Source organism: Microtus oregoni, unplaced genomic scaffold, assembly GCF_018167655.1.
Source record: "Microtus oregoni isolate MIOR12 unplaced genomic scaffold, Mior012 000008F_ref0000371, whole genome shotgun sequence".
Lineage (NCBI taxonomy): Eukaryota > Metazoa > Chordata > Mammalia > Rodentia > Cricetidae > Microtus > Microtus oregoni.
Genome location: NW_024543067.1, coordinates 25358957 through 25375197, shown reverse-complemented (window position 1 = coordinate 25375197; position 16241 = coordinate 25358957). Strand labels below are relative to the sequence as shown.

The 16241-nt window shown below is 41.7% G+C and overlaps 1 protein-coding gene across 1 annotated transcript; it reads right to left on the bottom strand.

The window, feature by feature from the left end:
* Positions 1–2587: 2587 nt before the first annotated feature.
* Positions 2588–13935, bottom strand: Mmp13 (matrix metallopeptidase 13). The gene is made up of 10 exons (XM_041657564.1): positions 13813–13935; positions 13486–13727; positions 12636–12784; positions 12305–12430; positions 10264–10425; positions 8837–8954; positions 7200–7333; positions 5854–6013; positions 4719–4822; positions 2588–3862 (listed from the first exon to the last, which is right to left on the bottom strand). Exons 1-10 carry the CDS (start codon positions 13933–13935, stop codon positions 3762–3764), a joined length of 1419 nt encoding a protein of 472 aa, XP_041513498.1. The 3' UTR covers positions 2588–3761.
* Positions 13936–16241: the final 2306 nt, after the last annotated feature.

Genomic DNA, 16241 nt, shown 5'->3' with positions numbered 1-16241 from the left:
TGTCTGCTGTTTGTTTAGTGTTTTTATTCTGGAACAAGAATGATGAAATCTAGAATAATTTTTTTCTTGTGTGTGTATGTGCCTGGTGTGCATGTGTGTTTGTTGGGGGGTGGGTGCCTTGTATGTGTGGAAGCCCCAGACTGATGTGGGGGTCTTCCCTATCACCTTCTGCATTATCCACTGAGGCAGGATCTCTCAAAGATATGTGGGGCCCCTTGCTTCAGTTAGGCTAGTTAGCCAGCTTGCCGTAGGGATTCCTAGCTTCGCTTTCTGAGTTAGAATCACAGGAGGCTGCATGGGCCCTGAGGAGCCAGACTTTGGTCTCCACTGGCACGGCAGGCATTGTCCCATGAGCAATCTCCTTAGTATAGTGACAGTATTTCTAATTTAATATGAAAATTTCCCAAGATTAATCTTGGTTTTCAACTTGACTGGACTGAGAGACAACTAAAGAGTCAGTAAAGCATACTTCTGAGGATATCTTTGAGGTTGTTTCTGGAACAGTGGGCAAAAATGTCAAGAGAATTGAATGGGAAGATCTGTCCTGAAGAGGAGTATCACCATGGGATAAGCTGCAGGCCTGGGGGCAGCAAAGGTGAAAGGAAGGGGTGTTCATGTGCGCACCCACACTCAATCTTCTTGTGGGTGGTGGTGCTACAATGACCCTTCCTGAGGAACCATGGACCTGAGGGACTTACAGGGCTCACTAAAGCCCAGTTCCTCCCCCAGCGCCTTGGGCAGTATGGGATGGGTGTTGCTGACAAGGGCCAGGGAGCACGGATGTGCAGGTCTACAGAGCACTCTTTGAGAAGTGGGACTCTGAGGTAGCTGTTCCTTCTCAGAGGGCAGCCAGAAACCACCTTCCAGAATCCTCCTGAAACCAGAACCAAAGGCAGGGAGTGGCCTCCTGCCATGTCAGAACAATATTTTGAGCTTCAGATTAGAGAAACAACTTCACTTGAGGACTTTCTCAGTGTTCTGACGTAGGTGTGCTCCACGTTTCAAAGGAATGGCTGATGGCTACTCACCACTCCTTCCCCTGCTCCCGCCCCCAAATCAGTGTGTTCATTAACTCACTCAACTATCAAGAGCCAGACAGCACATGCTGCTGTGTTGAATAGCCTATTGTTGGCTTTCTCTTTGTTTTGGTGCAGGGAGGGCTGGAGGGAGAGAGAGATCTACATTTGGCATTGTGACTTACTTCAAGGATAGGAGAAACAATTTGCTCTCAGCCCAAATCATCATAAAAAAAAAAAAACACCTCTTTAAGGCACTTTTGAGTTCCCAGAGATTCATCCCCCCCACATGATTCCAGTCTGCTAACTTCACTGACTTCCATGGTATCTGCCCATCTAGGCATTGGCTCAGGTCCCTTGACCATGTTTGCCTTCTTTATCCATCTTTCTGGATCTCTCAATGCTCCTCTGAGCACCATGGTTGCCTGAAGCTAATCTGTTGCAGTGTGCTCTGCCTCTCCAAAGAGAAGGAACTCCAATGAGGGTTTACCCTTCCTTTTCCCTCAACTCTACCTTAGCTTCCGGAACATGACAGACACCCAGCTAAATTTAGGGTGGACAGGCTATGCTTATTCTAATGGTAAACCTTAGGAATAGGGCATTAATTGAGTTGTCAGAAGTAAAGCTGAAGATTCCTGCAGAATTCCTGAGCAAGGGAGGAGCAGTGCCTTCCACTCCACTCTTTGCTGCTGTCCTAGAGAGCACCCGGCTGCTGAGCTCCATGGTACCTCAGTCCTGTCGGAGGAACACTATAGCAGGAAGGGCCAAGTTCCTTTTATTAGTGATTAAGTGTTTAACAGACACTTAGTAAATACTTAGGCATGGGCAAAACTTTGGAAAGTGAAAGAGGCCTAAACTTTCCAAGCCTGTGGAATTCTTGGGTTTGGGGGATGTCTTCGTGAGTAAAGAGCTTTCTGTGACAGTTCAATGGCCTGAGTTCAGTCCCTGAAACCGACAGTGGAAGGAGAAAATTGGCTTCCAAAAGTTATACCCTGACTACCACACAGTACCTGAGTGTGAACATATGCACACACACACAACACACACACGCACACGTGCGCACACACAGCGCTAAGATGATTTCAATAACCTATCAATCCCAGGCACCTTTGCCTTCCTCTTGCTGTTTCCTGCTTCTTCCACATTCCCCCAGTTTACTCAAGCTGCCAAATCTTTCCTTTACAGATGAGTAAAGTATGATTCGCACAGATTTAATGTCACAACATCGCGCACAAAACTCAAGGCAGAGCAGAAGTGGACATTGATTGCCTTGTCTCCAGCCTTTTCTTTCCTAGCAAGCATCCTCGGTAGGGAGGATTCTGAGGAGCGTACAGGTGCCATCTGGGTAGCCAAAGGAAGGTTCATCGGCCTCAGGCTCATCACACGCGGGGAGACTGTATAGCAGCATTGCTAGGTGCCATTAATTCTGGTATTTAAGTCTGGATGGAAGAAGGGGTGGAGAAAGAGGGCAGAAACTATATTTTATAAGAAATTTAGGTAATCTTTTGCTTTAAAAAATTTGAAGTTATGGCCAAAGATCAAATACACCAGACAGCAATATCTGCTGAAAACACTTTTTTATTAGAAAAGGCATAAGCACATTGTGAAAATACACACTTCTTCCCTGCTGCCCAGGGTGATAAACACCATCTCTCGGCACAATAGTTTCTTGGTGATCATCACATATCAGTAAGAGCCAAGTGCTAGACGCTAAGATAAGCAATGAGGAATTAACAAACAAAGGCAGAGCGCAGACTGAGCCTCCTAAGGATGACCATCCAGCGGGCACCTCTGTATTCTGGCTGACTCAGCACATCTACTCCTACTTACTAGGTCTGCTTTAGTTGCTGTTGTGGAAGCCATGAAAAAGAGTCTGGGTATAAAAACTGGGTAAGTAAAACAATTACATAGATAAATAGGATTGAAACACTAGTTCCATTCTCAAGTAACCAAATAATTTATGAAAGCTATACTATTGCTTAGACATTTTATAACAATTTTAATTTTTTACTCTATGGCCTTCTAAAAACCTGAAATACTTAAATAAAAAGGGTTAAATAAAAACAGATTCCCTGTTTATCTTCTGTTAATATGCACAACCCTTGAATGATGAACAAAATGAAAATTAAGCCTAATGCAAAGCCGCTTATACTGTCCTCATAGTGGCCATTATCCCTTTCCTTTAGTGACTTTGATATTTTCTCAGTGTTTGTATGAAAATAGGTTTAAGTCTGAATAGTCACATTGCAAAGAGCAAATCACTCCATTGGAAAAATGCCTGCTAACATGTGTTTTCAGGTATTTCCCTCTTCTGTGTTCATCTGGAACTGCCATACACTCCCCAAAATTTCCATGCTTCTGTAAGTTTATACTTTTTGTAAAAACAATTTATAGTTATATAAATATGACTTATTTATGCCTTTTAGGATATTTTATAAAATATATTAGTAATTATGTTCACTCTCATCAGCAGATGGATCCCGTGTTTGCCGGGAAAATATCCGTCTTGTTTCTTCACAGCACACAAGAACCAGGCGAGCCTTGGGATTCTCAGTTTCATTACTTTGAAGTTCTTCAGTGTGGTTCCAGCCACGAGTAGTCACGCAGATACTGCACACTCCATGGTGTCTTCCTGAAGCCTGTTTCCAGAACAAAGCTTTCTAGTGTCCCCCACTCCCGCCCCCACGTCTGAAATGATTATTCAAAATGCTCTCCAGGAGTTAAATAACAATTTTGAAAAGATGCTTAGCACCACAGTAAGGAATTTGTTGGCATGACTCGCACAATGCGATTACTCCAGATACTGTATTCGAACTGTATTGACCCGTTGAAAAAGTAGAGGTAGCCTAGAAGAAAGAGAACACAAGAAAAATCTCTGACTTTAAGAATATTAGGATTTTCTACAGTTAAGATTAAAGATCCAATGTGTGATAGTCCTTCTCTAATTGTATGGTTGCTTACTGCAGTCCTGGAGATCCACCAGGGCCTCACCTGTGCTAGGGTCTCTTCGTTAAGTTTTATAATGTTTATTTCTGAAAAAGATACCACTTCAGTGAATTGCTTATAATTTAAAGGATATATGACAACAACTATGAAATGAAATGAGGACAGCAATTTGAGAGAGAGGAGAGAGAGAAAGGACCATGGGAGGGGCTGGAGGAGAAAAAGGAATTAGGGAAAGTGATGCAATTATACTTTAATTAAAGGTATTATTAAAAAACATAAGTATTCAAAGAGTATACAAATTATGCCCTAGAATGAATTGTCTTGCTACAAATTCTAATTTTGATTTTAGAAATATTGGTATTCATCAGCTGTTATAAGTTAGGGGTAATAGCTATTTTAATAGTTAAAGCAAAAAATAATTGTATAGTTATGATAATGATGAATATTTATGACTACTCCATACGCCAGCCCTAATTTGAATTCTGACATAACCTCCTGCCTCTTGGCATCTCTACAAGTAACTTAAGTTCATCTTTAGATTCAACATCTCTTATTCTTAGACTTAGCAGTAATTAAGTAAAATTATCATTGACTCTAAGAAGGTTATTTTGTTTGCTGTTTAAAGAGTCACACGGAAACAATCAATACCTCAGTGGCCATGCATACATATAAACTCATCTGAATTCTGTATTAAATTGTTGTATGTGAAAATTTTCTGGGGGCTGAGAAGCCCTTCAGAGCAATGTAACTACTTACCATTTTTCTCATAGACAGCATCTACTTTGTCACCAATTCCAGGGAATTCATCTTCTATGAATCGGGGATAGTCTTTGTCCATAGTCTGGTTAGTATCATCATATCTGCTTAATCAGAAAAAAAAAAGCTGTATTTATCAAAAACATAGGAAAGGATGAAAAGAAAGAGAATCCGGGTGAAAGATTAAAAGAAGCAAAGTTGCCCACATTTATAAATGGTTTTGCTGTATGAAGAAAGAATGGATGGTTGGGAGAAATGAACGTTGTGGATGGTGTAGGTGTGCATGTGTGTGATGTATGCAGGACAACACTGCGGGTCTCGCTAGAGGAGCTGACATGAAGCAGGAGTGTTGGACTGGTGTACAATCAAAATGTGATAGGGAATGGGAGAGGGAAGTGGGCAGGAGGGAGTGGACGAACAAAGTACAGAGTCACACACAGAATGAGTGAAACCCAGGGCTTTGTATGCTAATTTAAAATTATAGACATTTCAATAAAACCACCCTTGTAGTTAAAAACAAGTATGAGAAACAGTTGAGAACAGCAGGGGCTGCAGGTGTGGACTCTGCCCCAGGACTGGAATGGGCGGAGGGGGTGTGTGTGTGTCTGTGTGTCTGTGTGTATGTCTCTGTGTGTCTGTGTGTGTCTGTGTGTGTGTTTGTGTCTGTGTCTGTGTGTCTGTGTATGTCTGTGTGTGTCTGTGTGTGTGTCTGTGTGTTTGTGTGTGTGTGTCTGTGTGTGTGTCTGTGTGTTTGTGTGTGTGTGTCTATGTGTCTGTGTGTCTGTGTGTGTCTGTGTGTGTCTGTGTGTGTTTGTGTGTGTGTGTGTCTATGTGTCTGTGTGTGTGTGTCTATGTGTCTGTGTGTGTCTGTGTGTGTGTCTGTGTGTGTCTGTGTGTGTGTGTCTGTGTGTATGTCTATGTGTCTGTGTGTGTGTCTGTCTGTGTGTCTGTGTCAGTGTGTCTGTGTGTGTCTGTGTGTGTGTCTGTGTGTGTGTCTGTGTATGTCTGTGTGTCTGTGTGTGTGTCTGTGTGTGTGTTTGTGTGTGTATGTCTGTTTGTGTCTGTGTGTGTGTGTCTGTGTGTGTTTGTGTCTGTGTGTCTGTGTGTGTGTGCGCGCACACACATGCAGCCTCACCTCCACACCTGCCTCCCAGAGAAGAAGAGAGTCTTGCCCATGTCCTCTAGGTGCACCGCAGCACTTAGCCTCTTCACTTCTTTTGGAAATCCCAGGTCAGATATTTTTCTGGGATAACCACTCAGAATGTCATAGCCGTTGAGAGCCCAGAATTTTCGACCTAAAAGTGAAAGAACAGTTTTGATTACAAAAAGCGTGTGCCAGGGCTTAGGCACGCGAGCATGTACTGGAAAGGAAAACTACCTAAGACACCGTGAAGTCAGTGTTTGCCATCTCCACATGTCTGAATCAAAGACACAGAAGCACCTTTCCGAAAGAGACAGGAGTCAAGGCTGGGGATTCCTGTTTATTAATACAGCCAGCCCAACAGCTCAACCAGTTTGTCAGTTCATTGCCTTTGAACATTAAGTTTGGAGATAAATAAAAAATTTATTAAAATTTCAAAATAAAGAGCAACCAGGATCAGTGATTTAGACTCAAAATTCGAGTTTATTTATCATCTAAAAAAAAGTTACTTTTTTTCTCTAGAAAGCAACTTTATCAAGTATAAGAGTCAAACAATAGAAATGACATTAGTAGACTGTTATGGAAATAAATTACGGTCATTAAGGCAGTAGCATTTTCATCTCCCACATCCACCCCCACCCCCACACTTATATATTAGGGGTAAGCAGGGGCCAGAGAGACGGCTGGTGTGGAGGGTGCTTGCTGTGGGAACATGAGGACCTGGGCTCAGATTCAGAGCACCCATGTAAAAAGTCAGGCACCTGGCGCTCTAGCACCTGGGGTGGGAGTGCAAACAGAAGGAAGCTAAGGGCTCCCAGGGGGATCTTAGCTGGGGGATAAAGGAAACAGAACATACAATTATGCCCATACTCTGCCTCAAGTAGGTATCAGTACAGTGAAAAACTAGAAAAATGGATCAGGAAATGAACTACTAGTAGAAAGGAGAATCCTGCTTAAGTTGTTTGCCACATTTTAAAATGTACACTGTGTTTCTTTAGCAAGTAATTTCTAAGAGAAACTAGAAGGAAAACCTGCCGTGAGCATGACAAAACAAAGACTGGACATGATGAGTATGCATGTCTTTCCCTTTGCATGGCTGGGGTCTAGCCCAGGCTCTCAGATGTGCTAAGCGCCAAGCCATGTTTGCATTCCATAGTTATTTTACATACCAAATTAAGGACCTTTGGTGGAACAGGCTAGGTGCTTTCAAGTTCTCCTGTGCTGTGTTCTTAACGTAGGTGTTGCTTTGGTAGTGGTCATGCTGCTAAGTGTCTGGCAATATTGAGTTCATCGCCCATCTATGCTGGCCATTTGGAAAGCCTCCCCAGTGGCAGCCTTACCTCTAAAGATGAACATAAGGTCATGGGATGGATGTTCATATGCAGCATCCACATGGTTGGGAAGTTCTGGCCAAAATGATTTTGTCAAAAACAGCTCTGCCTCAACCTGCTGAGGGTGCAGACGCCAGAAGAATCTAATGCAAAAGGGAAAACATGGTTTATCACATTAAGTGCAATAATTCCACCCTGCTAATGACCACTGTCCACATCAATGCCTGTTGGGTACTATAACCATGCCTGGTACCCATAACTGTAAAAGAAATGCCATTTCTTTTTAAGTTATAAGTTGGAGCCTTCCAAGTTCTAGCCAGAGGTCTTCTTATTTGGATTGTCACAGGACCTTAGTAAAGTCTCAAAGTTCCCTACAGGTTGACAGCATGCTTTATTCAACTTTGCATATTCAGAATGGCGAACACATTTACCATGCACTGTTGGGCTCTAGGAATGTATTTCCCATGATCTCAAGACCTTGCAAACCAATACAAGAGGAAACACCTTAAAGACCATATAATTAAAATCATAACAGAAATAGTGGTCATGCTACGTGACCACACATGGCAACTTGAATCAGTGAAGAGATTAGCACATAAGCAAGATACAACCATCTACAAATTAGAGGTGAATATTTCTTATTTTTGTTACCTATAGATTTTATTTGTAAATCACTCCCTCTTTGAAAGGCATTGGGAATCATTCTTTTCATTTTACAGGAAAGCAGTGTGGCTATCAGTAAACTTACTAATGTAGCAATTACTTTCAATATTCTTTGTGCTTTTTAAATAAGTTGGGTTTCTATTTTTCCTTTATCTTACTAAGATTTATCCACCATTTATTTGATCCAAAGCATGTAAGTAAACCACACTTGGTCTGCTGTTTCTATGTTGCCCTTAGGAAGTCTGACAGGATGCTTTGGCAATTTGAAGACTTAACTTTACCAGAGTTCATCACATGCAAATTTGATAAGAAATATTTTTTATTATTTTAAATTAATTAATTCTTTAAAACCATCTTTTATCATTTTACATACCTATTCCTGTCACACTCCTTCCCCCCTCATCCTGCTCCCTCCACCATCCCCCACTTCACCCCCCATCCACTACTTGGAGAGGGTAAGGCTTCCCATGGGAAGTCAACAAAGTCTGACACTTTGATCACTTTGAGGCACGACCAAGGCCCTGTCCCCTATATCTAGACTGAGCAAGGTATTCCTCTAAAAAGAATGGGTTCCAAAAGCCAGTTCAAGCACTAGGGATAAATCCTGGTCCCACTGCCAGTGGCCACAAAGAAAACACCAACCACACATCTGCCACCCACATTCAGAGGGCCTAGTTTGGTTCTATGCAGGTTCCTCCAATGTCAGTTCAGAGTCAGTAGCTCAGGTTAGCTGTTTCTATGGGTATCCCCATCCATGGTCTTTAGCCCTTTGCTCATATTATCACTCCTTCCTCTCTTCGACTGGACTCCAGGAGCTAGGCCCAGTGCTTAGCTGGAGATCTCTGCATATGCTTCCAACAGTTGCTGGATGAAGGTTTTATGATGACAATTAAGGTAGTCATCAACATGATTACAGGGAAAGGCCAGTTGAGGCACCTTCTACTCTATTGCTAAGGGTCTTAATTGGGGAATCTTAATAGTACCTGTCTTTAAAGATCATGGTTTCTCCTCGGAGACTGGTAATGGCATCAAGGGATAAGGCTGGGTCACACTTGTCTGGTGTTTTGGGATGTTTAGGATTGGGGTCTTCATCTCCTGGACCTGCAGGGGCAAAGCAAATGTGAGAGGTTTCCAAGTGTCCTGAATCATGGGAGGGAGGGCTGGTTTCTGAGAGGAGTAGGAAAGGGCCCCTTCCGGGAACTCATACTCCAGTACCCAGCAGTCTTCCTTCCTTCCTTCCTGCAGGGTCCTCAGGCTGGCAGGGTCCCGCCTGCTTTACCTGCTCTTCCTGCGGGTACCACAGGCTGGCCAAGTCCCGCCTGCTTTCCCTGCTCTGAGCTTCTTTACAAATTCCTCTGACCCATTGATTTACATTTCTTGAAAGTGATGATGGAAATGCGAGGTGACCCAAACCCCGAGAGCATTTCTGCCACGCAGTGAAGCACACTGCTCTATTGCCCAGCTCTCCCGGGGTCTTGCCCACGTGGATCCCTCATCTTGGCTCCTTGTTTCAACTATTTCAACATAGTTTCAAAAACATTGGTCGGTTGGTTTTGCTTCGCCAGTTTGCCACACTCACTACAGCTCATCTCAGTGACAAACCAACCTCCAGGAAGTTCTGCTGTGATCTGCCATGTGTTTATAACGTTTGATAGCTCACATGTACTGAGCAGTAATGTCTCGCTTCTTTTCCCCCTACATAATTCTTTCAAAGAATTCCTTCATCATGGTAGAACCAAGAACCACAAAATAAATTTGAAAAGCCCCTCTCGTCACCTTCAAGTTTATGCCTTCAACCACACAAACTACCAAAGTCTTTACATCCAGAGGCACAGTAGTGGCTTGAACAAGTTTCCTGAACTAATTCTCCAAGAGCATTTGTGCTGATGACTGTGAGCAGCGCTTGTGCTTCTTTTAATGGCATAGAACCCAGAAATAAATGTTTGGGTTGAAATTTATAAGTTTCATAACTATTATTGGAAAAGTGGAAGGAAATAAAAGGAAATTTCTCACTGGATGTTGGTTGAAAACCACCAAAGGCCCTGTGAGAGATTCCTACGGCAGCAAACTGCAGTGGCTGAAGAATGTCAGAATTTCTAGGAGCTGTCTTATGTCTCATCTTCATAATCACCTCTGTTGCTGTGTGTGCACATTGTAAACTCATCAGAATTTAGTGGCTTCATAAGTTACATGAAGAATAAGAGTACAAATACAAAGAAGTATGATCTGAAAATCATTTAGAAATGAACTGTAGTTCAAACCTGAGCAAGTAGTTTGATTCAGAAAGCTGGGTTATTTTTCTCATGTTTGAAAACACAATAAATGGGTTATTAGTTCCAAAATAAAATGCACATCTATTGTGCTAAGGCAGCTGTATTAGTCAGGTTTGTGACTAGTAACTAAGAGGTACCGTAGAGAGACTGGATTCCTTGAACATCGTCATCAGGAAGCATGAAGTGACTGTTGCCCGTGTAGGTATAGATGGGAAACATCAGGGCTCCTGGATCCTTGGAGTGGTCTAGACCTAAGGAGTGGCCAAGCTCATGGGCAGCAACAATAAACAAGTTGTAACCTGTAAGAGAAACAAGAAACAATGAGCAAACAAAACCCTTCAATGAGGAGGGTTTTCCTAGTTCATCATCTTACCCAGTCTTTAAAATTAGTCCTCGGTAGCTTAAAGGAAGATTCAACATGTTGATTCAAAGTAATAATCCTGGCAGCTGTAAGGACTATAGCTCTCTGCATGAAGAACAATTCATCCAGTCCATACATGAAGAAGCAATTCTACAGCAATGTCAATAGATTGCACTCAGAGCAGTAGTCAGTAAAGGTGGTCACGAAGACAACAGAAATCCTGACTTTTCTCTCTGTCTTCTCTGACCAGGTTAAGGGGGTGGACAAAAATGACCTAGAATTAGCCACAGGAATGTCATGCAAGGTCACGCATAGCTCTAGCCCTTGCTTAGAACATCCTTCAGAGGAATAAAGAACATGCAAGTATATTTTCGTCTTTCTTCTAATAATTATTTCCACCAACTTTTAGAAGGTAATTTGAGAGAGAGAGAGAGAGAGAGAGAGAGAGAGAGAGAGAGAGAGAGAGTGTGTGTGTGTGTGTGTGTGTGTGTGTGTGATAGAGGAGCAGGGTAGGCCTTGGGCTCAATCTCCAGCACCACAAGAAAGGACACCTCAAGAACTATGGGAGAGGGCAAGCCAGTTTGGGGGTTGTTCCTTAAATATATTTTGTTATCAGAGCCATTATATACAGAAAATGAACTTACTTGCCTGTCATAGGGAAATCAAAGGTCACATTGTCAAAATGACCAACACTTGTTGCCGTGACTAGTATTTGTCCCTGTTTTTTACCTTCAGCTGAACATTTCCATCCTGTGACCTACAAATGTCTGCATCTGAGACTTTCTGTGACCTTTCCTGAACAGCACTAGATGCTCTTCTCATAAGCCGCCCTCCGCAGCAGATACTCAGAGCAAGAGTGTAAATTTTCCCTTCCCCCTCCAGAGACAAATTAAAAGCACTGGAGAGGACATGTTCATTGCAAACAAGCCGATTTTACTCTCACAGGGGTAGGGATCCTATTCATTCACTCATTATTAATTTACTCACTTAATTTTTTGAGCCTATAGAACTCAGGCTGGGCTAGAATTCACCATCTAACTTCCGTCTCCTGAGCGCCGGTAATAAAGGTGTACATCACCGTGGCATCCATTTTAAAGTAGAAAATAAAAATCAACTTCTGGAAAGATTGATTTTCATTGCCCTAACTAGGCATCTCTTTTGCTCTGAAGTTAAACCCTACTTGGAATAATCTGACTCTTTCTTGCTAAATCAACATCCCAATTAATTTGAGCTTTTAAAGGCAAGAGGTGGCCAACAGTGGCAGCCACCCTAGTCAGCACAGTACAGGTTTAATACTTGAGTGAATTTGTTTAACACTAGGTTTCATTTTACTCTCATAATCCAAGCTCTTCTGCCCCCTAGCTATTTGGATTGAGACGTTCTATTGCTTTCCTGAAGCAGCATTTACACGTGAATGCTGCTGCAGGAAAGCCCTAGACAGCTAATGTGCCTGATGAGGAAGAGAAATGTGACTGAACCTGTGCCAATAAGACTTCAGTCAATAAAAAATCTGTTTCAGTTGGCATCCTACATAGTTATGGGCCTCAGATCCATGCCTAACTAAGAAAATATTTAACTCCACTTCACAAAGTGTACCTCTGAAGCCACAATAACAAATGTCATAGATTTTATTCAATTTTTTATATTTAATGATTTGTAAAATATCTATGAGAGAACTAATTAGTGCAAAATATAGCTTTTGTTATTTTAGACAATGTAATCCAATGCTAAATACAATTTGCTTGTAAGCTTTCTGACTGTGTGGCAGTGCATCCATGTCCAGTAAAATGTGAGCTAAGCCTTAAAAGGAAGATTACCTTTGGAACTGCTTGTCCAGGTTTCATCATCATCAAAATGGGCATCTCCTCCATAATTTGGTCCAGGGGGAAAGGCATGTGCCAGAAGACCAGAAGGTCCATCAAATGGGTAGAAGTCACCATGTTCTATGTACAGAAGCAAGAGGTAGAATTCCATTATACATATACATTATACAAATACGTATACATATAGCTAGTGCCTTGTTCAGGGGCTTGGTAGAGTTTTGTCAAATGCTTTGAAAGGGATGGATGACTGGTGAAAGGAATAAAAAAAATAAAACCGAGAAAGAACTAATATATTAACATGTTTCAAATGATTGCACATCCTTACCTTTAGTTCCAAAAGATATCATGATATCAGCAGTGCCATCGTGGATTCTGGTGAAATTCAGAGGTGTCACATCAGACCAGACTTTGAGGGCCTTTTTGAAGGCCTTCTCCACTTCAGAATGGGGCATATCGGGGGTATAGTTCACAATTCTATTCAACATAGAAAGTGTCAGTTAAACTTTGAAAGATTAGAACTGTTTTTCAAAATATATTTTCTTTGACTATTCCTTTTCAACTCAAAATGAGACGCTGCTTTGAAAGTTCTACTGGATATAATGGATGCTGTACAGGAATGAAATTCAAGAATCCAATCAAATATTTAAGCATAGTCAAATAACAGAGTACTTGGTGTCTTAAACTTAAAATATTCAAATATCTCAGTTCACGTGCTAAAATTTAGAGCTAAACAAGATGGTGCTGCTGTGTTCACCAGAAGAGGGGAAGCCACTGTCTTCAAGAAAATCATTGTAAATGTGGCTGATGTCGTACACTTTGAACTTTCTAGATTCCCTCCTGAATTGTGGTTTCATTTCTAAAACAAATATTTAGAGACATCCACTGAAGAATAGTGTTGGGGTTAGCATTAAGACAATAGGGTTTATTAACCGAATTTGTTCATTTTTCATGTTTAACATTGACTTGTAGACCTCTTTTATAAATACTAAGTGTAATACAAACTTTTAATTTTGTAGAAAAACATGGTCGAATACTATATATAACTTACTTCTATGCTTCTTAGCTTTGTAGTAAAGCTGATCTTGAGCTTAACTTCCCATTAAATACTGAAGGCCTGCGTCAGACTCTTGGACAAAAAGACTAACACATGTGGGGGAGATGGAGCCTCTGCTTACCTGTAAGTTAAGTTCGTTTGGGACCATTTGAGCGTTCGAGGGAACACACTGTATTCACCCACATCAGGGACTCCACATCTTGGTTTCCTCATGATGTCTAAGGTGGGATCATCAAGTTTGCCAGTAACTTCTAGGCCAAAGAAAGATTGCATTTCTCGGAGCCTGTCAACTGTGGAGGTTGCTGCAGACTTTTTCAGGATTCCCGCAAGAGGCACAGTATGATAGTATGACTTCAGGTAGTGCTAAAAAGAGACCAAAACAACATGGTTTTTCAAAGAAAGAAGATTTAAGAAACACTGCAGTGCTGGGATTGGCAGAATACTGTACCTCTGCAAACTCAAGGTCTTCCTCAGACACATCATCATCATCATCATCGCCATTGAAAAGTGGCAGGGACCAGCAGTGAATCCAGTTCAACAAGAAGAGCGTGGCCAGGACAGCTGAATGCATGGTGACCAGCAGTGCCTGGAGTCATGCCTTCTTAGGGCATGCACCTTCTATTTTATAGACCCAAACCATGAGTCACCACTTGGGGATGTGTGTTAACTTCCTAGTCAGTCTAAGGTAAACATGCTTACATGGTCTTTTTTTTCCTAAGTGTGGTTTGTGGCAGAATTCAAGGGCAACGGAAAATGAGGACAGTGGGGGATACCAAAACCCATCTGACAAAATAAACAGCCTCAGCATATTTATGGATCTGGTGGAAAGGAGCAGAGGTTAGTATTTTTTACTTTGCTGGGCAAAAGTGTCTTCTTCCTTTTGTAGGAAAAACAGCTACTCTAAGTTTTTCAGGTAGTAAGAATGCCATATGATACGTTTATGCCCGTAAAAAGAGACACAGTCCCGTTTGCAAAGTGTTTATAGGCTAGTGAGTTCGCAACTACATTCTGTCTTTAGCAATAACAATGAGAATCTTTGCTGCATTCTTGGGTCTCAGAAATGCAGCAGAACAAAGCTGGAGTCTCTGAGGCACTGTAGCCAGTTACCATTCCTAAGCCAGGGATTTAATATCCTGGCAAAACCTTTCAGCGGCTCTGGGGACCTGTGTGAATTCCTACATGTCCAGGCACCTGTACCAAGGCTCTGTTGGAACATAGCTGCTCTAATGGTTAGGACTATGAATTATAGGCATAATTAGTATTATGCTGTGAGGGATTATTCCCAACCATATTTAGAAGGCATTATTTCATTTAATCCCTATAATAACCCAAGTAGATATTGTGAGAATGCGCAGGGTCTTACACAGTAGCCTAGCAAGCTTAGAATTCACTGTGTATGCCAGGAGTCCCTTGAGCTTACCCCAGCCCACTGTGCCACATATCTTTTGGATTGGTTTATTTAATCTGCAGTGGATCGTGTAGACAATCCTCCTGCCTCAGTTTCCTTAGTACTGTAATTACAGGTGTGAAGAATTGTGTTGGATCATTATAACATAACCTCTCTCCAGAAGAAATCCTTCAATGAAAAACAAAAATAAATGTCACTTTTTGTTTGTTTGTTTGTTTTGTTTTTTGAAATAGGGTTTCTGTATAGCTTTGAAGCCTGTACTGGAAGTAGCTCTTGTGGCCCAAACTGGACTCCAGCTCACAGAGATCCACCTGCTTCTTGCCTCCTGAGTGCTAGGATTAAAGGCCTGTGCCACCACTGCCCGGCTACTATTTCTCAACTTCAATGCTTGTTTTCAAATAGCTTCATGTTTTAGTGATTTATTCTTTCATTTAAGGGGAATAAAGATCACAAAACATAACCACAAGAAATGTTACTAAATGTTCTGTCATTTTAAATGGAAATAGAAAAAAACTCATCAGAAGATTAAAATAGCCATTCCTTAAGAGACCACCCACCAGTCGACAGGATACTGTTCTGGAGTAGTGCCTGCAAACAGCTGACAGGATATGTCATCACCATGATGTGTTAGCTCACTCTTGTCAACACAAGTCCTTATCTCCAGCTGCTAACTCCACACTTGAAAGCCCAGGCCTTTGCTCATCAAACCACCCCCTTTAAAACAGGGAGCTGAGCTGGCATTCAAAATGGTTCTGACAAGACCTGCTGAAATCACTGGGAAATTTAAAACCCTTAGAATGAGAAAACAAAACTGAGTGTACACGAAATTAGGAACAAGTACCACCTGCTGATTCAGACAGAGGCAATATGGGACTTTTCTCAATCATGTCATCAGCAGATCCCAGGTCCAAAACAGAGAAAAACAAGCTGATAGACAGTTTAGCAAAGAGCAGAATTCCCAATTAGGACAAAGAGTCATTTGAGTTAGATAAAAATTATAAAAATTTAAGAATTCTTTATATGAAGGGTTGGATTTATGTGCTTAGAATTATGTGCTGGCTTTTTTGAAAATGTCAATAGGAGCTTTAGTTCTACGGCCAGCACGTGACTTGACTACAAATGTGTGACTTCCCCTGGCCCTTGTGAACACTCGATGAGAATTTCTTTGCTCTTGCTTTATTTTCTTTTTCATATAACCCTGTAAAATGGGATTATAAAATCGGTGTTTCAGATAGTTGACTAGTTCGATTGCCTTTTTGTTTTTGAGACTAGTCTCACGTAGTCCAGGTTGTCCTTAAACTCACTGTGTAGCTGAGGATGGACTTCTGATTGTCCTGCTTCCATCTCCTGAATGCTAGAATTGCAGCTTGTGCCACAGTGGTGGGGATGGAACTCAGGACTTCCTGTGTGCTAGGCAAGCACTCTACAAACTGAGCTACACCCCTGCTCTTGACATGCTCTAAAGAGAG